An 8026-nucleotide genomic window follows, 5' to 3' on the forward strand; every position below is an offset into this window, starting at 1 on the left:
GTGTACTATGGAATAAGATTAGCTCTTTGTGGAAACCTTAAAGTTCTTTTCAATTAATGGGCTTTAGAGAATGATTACTTCGTAGTCAAATTCAAGTTTGCAATCATTAAGCCAAAGCTTTATCAAAAGGACCATGGTTCATTTTTGGACATTATCTAACTGTTCGATCTTAGAGTTCATCCTTTTCAACTTCACAACCATACCCATTGAATGTTGTTGCATGGATTAGGTAGCCCAATTTATCAGTCTTTTTATACAAAAAATCATCCTTAGTGAAATCAGGGAGATGGTTGGAAGTGTGATTAAAATATATTAAATACTGACGATAGGATTAGGGGGTCGCTTTGCTCATATGGTAGTGTGTGTTAACTTGAACAAATCTGTTATATCCAAAATTGGGACTAAAGAAAAAGTCTAACATATTGAATATGAATCCCTTCATAGTATTTGTTTCTAGTGTGTGCGTTACAGTCATGTCAAAGAGATATATTGTAACACCCCTAACCTATATCTGTCGTCGGACTAGGGTTATAGAGTATTACTGGAGTTTACGGGTCTATTTGTTTAGGGTGAAAATGTTTTCTGGAAAACATTTTCCTTATTTTACGCTGTTTGCTTCCTAGAAAATGAATTCCTATAGGAAAACATTCTCCAAAACACGGGCAAATCATTTCACAATTTCTGGAAAACGTCTTACCGATTTCTAAGCCGTAAGACATTTTCCATTCTCTTCTCTTCACTCTTATCGCAGTGGTTCTCCCTTCCTCTCTATCTATCAACCTCCGCCTCTCTTCCTCATCTCTATTCGTTGGCCTCACCTCATCATCTCTGCCTCGTCATCTCTGTTGGTCGACCATCATCCTTACCAAGTTTGTATTTTGAAGAAACCCTAAAAAATCAGCAGCTACAGTCCTATTAATTTAATCTCTCATCGTTGAGAAAAGAAGACCCAGAAGGTTTCTTTTCTTTTCTCATTGTCGGTTCCTTCAAAATCCCTGGCAAAGTTTATCTCAACTCGGTACTGATTTTTACTCCCTTTGTTTTTATATCACCTCTTATTAGATAGTAATTATCGATTTTGGAAGTTCCTGGTTTGATTTTTTGGTTGGGGAGGAAAAAGGAATTTCAGGGAAAATCATTTGAATTTCTTTTTCTTTTGTTTTGATTCAAAATAGGGATTTTTTAAAGCATGAATCTATGTTTGAATGAATAAAGTTCTATTCTTTTGGATACAGAGTATATAAATTTTATGATAATTTTACTTATTTTATTTTCATTCTCGCTTGATCTCACTGCTTATGCCTTATATTTTTGTTTTATTACAAATTAGATGTTTTTCTTTACCTTTACCTCTTATTAGATAGAAATTATTGATTTCGGAAGTTTCTGGATTCGATTTTTCGGTCACAGAATGAAGGAATTTTCATGGGAAATAGTTGACTTTTTTCCCTTCGTTTTGTTTTTATTAAAAAACGGATTATTCTTTGAGCATGATACTATGTTTGAACAAGTAAAGTTCCATTTTTTTGGGCGTCACCTTTGCCTTAAACATGTAATGAACATTTCATGGGATTGAAATGGCATGTTCTGCCTGTTCTTTTTTCCATGCTTATGGTAAGTTATCTAGGAAGTGGTTTTGTAAGTTTATCAGTCAGATACTGCAAGTGTAAAAGTCCCAGAACTTGATTTGGAGCTAGCTAGTGGCACACTCGGTGGGGTTGTTACAACGGTTGAAGGTTTGATTACCAAAATTAGTGAAAGTGGGACTTTATTACTCATTTAGTTTTTCCATGTGAAAATCTGTTTGATTGTTGATTCTATTATTTATAGTTCTTTTTCCTTCATTGTTTGCTAAGTTTGAACACTTCACCCTCAAATGGTTCTCTTCACAACCTCGTTTAGGTGTTCCAGAAGAGAGAATTTCATTTGCTTGATGATTCTGTTGTTTATAGTCCACATCCACCTTTATTTACTAAGTTTGAGCCTTTCACATTGTAATGGCTCTATCTTACAAGTGATGCTTTATATTTCTAGAGCAGAGTGAGGCTAGTTTGCTACTATGTACAGCGTAGACCTCTGCATCTTCATTTGGCTAAAACTTTGCTTCATTCCTAGGTTATTCAACCAAGTTCCCTCTAATTGCTTCCACATTTTTTATATTTGATGTTCTTGGGCAACTAAATTAGGGAATATTTTGAAAGTTACTGCAGATGAGATGGATGGGAATATTATGCGGTGTAAGGGCAGCATACATTACATACATACATACATACATACATGCATACATACATACATACATACATTCACATATATGTTTTTCAATTTTTTATTACAGTAATAATATGGGACATGTATATGTATGTATATACTGTTGGGAGTTGAGACATATGTTCCAAATATAATAGACATGATAATTGTAGTAAGGAAAGTGAATTTGAAGGCAATTATTCGTATCCTTGTGCCATGGTAAAAAATGCTAGGAACACAAGAGCAACGATTAGGGAATAATTCAAATGGGAATGCTTTCTTACCGACTACTATGATCCATTAGTATCCTCCATTTGAGATCACAATGAATTCAGCCAGTTAAGTAGTCTTGGTTATCGTAAGTTATAATCTCAGTGAGATTGATATTTAATTTATTGATATATATTATATATCTTTTTAGTCTGTTGCTCAGCTGGAGGTATAGTAAAATAAATCGCAGTGTTCTTTTGCTCGAGTTTGGTTATTTTGCTGAAATTTATTTGTTGGGCTAACTTTTTTGAACTATGATTCTATCTTAAGTCATAATGTGTTAATGATATGGTTGTAAAAGGTTTTTCCACACATAAACCCTGATTTCTAACTTTATCAATCTCTGATTCATGATTCTGATTCTGATTCTGATTCTGGTTCTGATTCTGATATGTTTGTTTTATTAAATTTGTGCTGCAGAGATGGTCAAATAGCCTTAGTAGCAATTTTTGTTTTGATGCATGAGAGGTGATTTACATAAAGGAGTTATACGGTTTAGAAACTTATTTAAATAAAAGGTAAATTGAATTGGTGGTTCAATCATGATTTTACATTCATATGGGTTTTACTGGCAAGTGCCTTAAGTAAACTATTACAGTGGATCATTTATTTTAAATGTAGTAGTTGACTATTAATGAAATGAATTCCGATGCATTGGAGAAAATATTACGTAATATGATAACATTTTTTTTTGAAAGTTAATATGATAACATTGAAGTGTGTCATTTGGGGACCTTTTTACTTGTTCCCTATTTATATTCAAGGCATTTTATGTTATATTACTTTGTCTTTAATTATTTACTGAGTGTGAGGGTAAATATCTAATTGATCTTAGTTCTCTGTAGCTTTTGATTATTGAGTTAGTGAAGTTGTTGTGCAATTCAGAGCATTGGGTATTGCTTAGAATTTCTAGTTGATTGTATACATGTGCCACTTGCTAGCTGTTATAGATGAATATAACATAAAAAATTGAAAAACTGACTATTCAATGTTTTGAAAAGAATCTAACCATGCCTCATGAATATCCATAAGCTCCAGTGACGTTGCATAGGGGTTACTATTATTGATGAATATTTATCTGAAATGTTTTGTAGGATGTTTATCTATTAGGAAAATATATTTGTTGATGAATTTTCAGACTATGAAATCTGAAGAAAGAAAGACCTTATTTAATTTTTATGGAGGGACCAAAATTGAGTTATAAAATTTTGCAAACATTATAATATAATTTTATTATTATACTACTTTTATAGCTTTCAAATTTTTATAAATTAAAGAATAATAATTTTTTTCTATTTGTAAGGGAGGCAAAAATACTTGACAGCCTCTGTCGCCACCTCTGTTTTTATGCATCTAACTTTTTAATAAAAAAATATACTTTATAATCAGTTCCATTGGGTTCCATTTTGATAGCTAAGTATATATGCCTAAGAATATGCAATCTTTAATTAAAAATTATTTTGATTACATGATACCAGAAAATAATTAAAATAATATATTTAAAAACTAATACTGATATGATTAATATTTTAACGAACCAACCATTGAATTCATCAATCTAAAATATTGTATATATTAATATTTATTGAAGTGTTGGTACAAAGAAAGTAGCTTAATTTCTCAAAAAATTATTAATGCAATTATAATTAGCCTGATATGTATGTATGCACTTTAGTCATGGTAACTTTTAGTCATATATGTAATCTTATGAAAATCTTGCATCTTTTTTGTAGTGATCAAATATTTGTGTGGCATTATTTTGTGTAGATGGATCGTAATCAAGATCAAAATGCAATTGTCGGAGTCGTGGCTTCAGTTTTAGCTTTTAGAGCTCTTTGGATTAAAAAATTAAAAATAGGAAGGAAATTTCTTCTCAACCTAGTGTGAATCGAGATTATGAAAGATAAAATTATATTAATAGTATTTTATATGGTGGTGACCAGCATTGTATTGATGTGATAAGGATAAGACCGATCACCTTTTTTAATTTGTGTAATATTCTTAGTAGGAATAATTTGTTACAATCAACTAAATCTGTGAATATTAGGGAGCAAGTAGTTATATTTTTACATATAATTGGTCATGGTGTAAGGTTTCGAGTGATTGGATCTAGATATTATAGATCAACTGAGACAATTCACCGTTACTTTAAGGTTGTATTGAGAGCTATTTTGAAATTGTATAAACTAGTTATTAAATTACCTGATGAGTCAACTCCTAGTGAAATCAGAAACAATCCAAGTTTTTATCCTTATTTTAAAGATTGTATTGGAGCATTAAATGGAACTCATGTTCGTGCATCCGTTCCACTTAGCATTCAAGGAAGATTTCGTAGCCGTAAAGGGGGGACGACACAAAATATATTGGCTGCCATTACATTTGATTTGAAATTTTCCTATGTTCTAGCTGGTTGGGAAGGTAGTGCACATGATTCTCGTATTTTAAGTGATGCACTTTCATGCCCAGGGGGATTAAGAATTCCGGAAGGTAATAATTATCATTAAATACCAAATAGTTCTAGTAAGCTCATAATTTATTAGTATTAATTATGTTTTGTAAAATTGTAGGTAAATGTTATATTGCTGATGCTGGATATGGCATACGAAATAGATATATTACCCCATATCGTGGTGTCCGATATCATTTAAAAGAGTTTAGTGCTCAAGGGCCTGAAAATGTAAAGGAACTCTTTAATCTTCGTCATTCATCATTACGAATCACTATTGAATGTGTTTTTGGGATTTTGAAGAAACGGTTTCGTGTATTAGATGCTGAACCATTTTGGAATTTTCAAACTCAAGTAGACATAGTTTTGGCTTGTTGTATCATTCATAATCATATAATGAGAGTTGATCCTAGTGATTTACTTAATCAAGGATTATAAGAGGAGGAGTCTGATTTGATAATACCAACTCTTACGGAGCGAGAAGAAAGAGAAGAAGCAAGAGAATGGTCTGCTAAGAGAGACGAAATTGCACAAACTATGTGGACTAATTATATGGTTAGAAATATTAGGTAGGTTTAAGGCTTAGGATTATTGTTTCTATGTTATGTATGTTTTAGTATTAAAATTGTTTTTTTTTTGTTAATGTTGGTTGGATAATGATATTGAAATTTTAGTTTGTTGGATTTTGAAATTATTATGTCTTGAATTTGTTAGATATTGATTATGTTTTAAGCTTGTTAGATATTGAATTTATTATGTTTTAAGCTTGTTGGATATTGAAATGATTGACAATGACAATTATTAATGTAGAATGGTAAGGGCAACAAAGAAGGGACCTTCAAGTAATTCAGGTGGACAAAACTGATGGAACATCTTTTTCTTGAAATTCTAGCAGAGGAGGCCCAGAGAGGAAATAAGCTTTCTAATACTTTCAAAGCAGTTTCTATTAATCGAGTTACCGAAGCTATTTCTGAAAGATTTCAAGTCCAATGCAATGTGAAGCATGTGGAAAATCATTTGAGGACTGTAAAAACCAAGTGGCAGATTATATGCACAATTCGGGGTGAAAATGGTTTTGGATGGGATGATAACATGAAAATGATCACATGTGATAGAGCGACATATGATGTAGCAGTGATGGTAATATATGCATATATATTTTAAGTATATTTCAATTGTTTTTTACTTGTTATTCTAATTGTGTATAATATTCAACAGGCACACAAGAAGTATGAACCATTTTTGAATAAAAGCATTGATCATTATGATGAAATGACTTTTGTTGTTGGCAAAGATATGGCAATAGGGAGTTTTGCCAAAACATTTTCTGACAATGAAGAGACTGAAGAGGTAAGAACAAAAGTATCTTCATCTGGCACATCCAAATGTAAAAGAAAAAATGTTCAATAAAGTGTCGTTGATGACAAAATTAAATTTGTGGGTGAACAACTTGGCAAAATTGCTAATGCTTTGGAACAATTTACTGCGGATAAGACACCACATCTTTACGAAGAAGTGATGCCGATGGAGGAAGAAGGATTTGATGATGACTTCCTGTGTTCTGTGTTTGATTATCTAGATAGTCATGAATCTGAGGCCAAATCTTTTTTAGTTAAAAGTAAGAAGCATAAAAAAAATTTGGCTTCGAAAATTTTCTCAAGGTTGAAAATATTGATACTTTTAATATGGTGTAATATTAGTTATGCACTTGGACAATCTTGTTGTTATTATGTGGTGTACTACTAATTATGCATTTAGATAATATTGTTAATTTCTAGTATTAATTGTGGTTTAGAAGCTAATTTATAATTATTCAATCCTTTTTTTTATTTTTATAACACAATTACAAATAATTTATTTGACTTTGGTTGTTTTCAGTTTATGACGGTTAATGTTCTAGCTTAATAATTGAGTATTATTATATATTTAATTTGATTTATTTATTTATAAATAAATCATTACAATAAATGTAAAAACAATTTAAAATATAAATTTATTAATATGTATATAAATTTATTAATATATGTAAAAACAATTTTTTCAAAAACTATTTTCAGGAAATCTGCCAAACAACAGAAAATATTTTACACAGATTCATCCAAACACCAGAAAAGTAAATCATTTTCCAAAAATCATTTTTCGAAAAACATTTTACTGGCAAACAAACAAAGCCTACAATTCAAACGAGCACATATTTATAAACATTTCATATCATATCAAGAAAAATATTAAAACCAATTCAAAACATACACATTGTCCCTTATACGAGCCCTAGAGGCCCTAAATACACGTTAGAAACAAGTCGGGACTAAATCGGAAACTCAGAGGATTTATTAGAAAACAAGAAAAATTTTCAAAACTACAGGGGTCACATGGCCGTGTGGCCAGGCCGTGTGGGCATTCGAAGTAGGGACACACGACCAAGTCCCAGCCCATTTCCGTGCCCGTGTAACTCACTAACTTGGGTCATATGGCCAAGCCACACGCCCGTGTGCCAGGCTATATACCTTTCGAAATAACCTCACATGCCCGTGTGACAGGCCGTGTGCTAGGTCGTGTAACAGTTTGACTTGTAACCCTTTAAAAGTGACAAGGGACACATGGCAGAGACACACGCCCGTGTCTCTGCCCGTTTGGATGAAAATAGACCATTTTGCAAGCCATTTTTCTCACCCAACGCATATACCTACAACCAAAATTGCACATATACACAAGCCATAACAAGACATCAAAATCATGCATAAACAAGTCATATACATATGGTATAATATCATACAATCAATATGCCCTTAGGCACCTCAAATGATAATATGTAAACATATCTAACTATGTACTCTATTTGGCCAAAATGATCAACTAACTTCCAATTAGATTTGCCTTAATGCATACCATAAAATCTACTTACTAAAACACACTAAATGGTACTAAACATGCAATTCAACTACTAAGTACCAATACACAACATTTCCAACAAGTTACAAACCGTATATAATATGCATATTCAACCCATAATTTCATCTTCCACAATTCAAGCATATCAAGCCAAACATCATCCATATAAGG

The 8026-nt window shown here is 31.8% G+C and overlaps 1 protein-coding gene across 7 annotated transcripts; it reads left to right on the forward strand.

Annotated features, from left to right (window-relative positions):
* Positions 1–495: 495 nt before the first annotated feature.
* Positions 496–6813, forward strand: LOC107913123 (uncharacterized). Of its 7 annotated transcripts, XR_001688418.2 has the most exons (6): positions 506–1018; positions 4832–5004; positions 5085–5194; positions 5394–5532; positions 5774–6103; positions 6182–6696. XR_001688418.2 is itself a non-coding variant. In XM_016841586.2 (3 exons), exons 2-3 carry the CDS (start codon positions 5828–5830, stop codon positions 6371–6373), a joined length of 468 nt encoding a protein of 155 aa, XP_016697075.1. In that variant the 5' UTR covers positions 525–1018; positions 5774–5827; the 3' UTR covers positions 6374–6813. The 7 variants fall into 7 exon arrangements, 3 of the variants coding, with proteins under 3 accessions (XP_016697075.1, XP_016697079.1, XP_016697077.1); XR_001688417.2 differs by having other exon boundaries at positions 496–1018; positions 5085–5532; XR_005921273.1 differs by lacking the exon at positions 5394–5532 and having other exon boundaries at positions 516–1018; positions 6182–6813.
* The last annotated feature ends 1213 nt before the right edge of the window (positions 6814–8026 follow it).

This window comes from Gossypium hirsutum, chromosome D11 (assembly GCF_007990345.1).
Source record: "Gossypium hirsutum isolate 1008001.06 chromosome D11, Gossypium_hirsutum_v2.1, whole genome shotgun sequence".
NCBI classification, from domain to species: Eukaryota; Viridiplantae; Streptophyta; class Magnoliopsida; order Malvales; family Malvaceae; genus Gossypium; species Gossypium hirsutum.

What these genes read in the sequence shown, in the direction of transcription:
- LOC107913123 (XM_016841586.2), top strand. Translation starts at nt 5,828, where the DNA reads ATGGAACATCTTTTTCTTGAAATTCTAGCAGAGGAGGCCCAGAGAGGA. An exon ending in CATATGATGTAGCAGTGATG is followed by an intron (nt 6,104 to 6,181) that starts GTAATATATGCA and finishes AATATTCAACAG; the next exon opens with GCACACAAGAAGTATGAACC.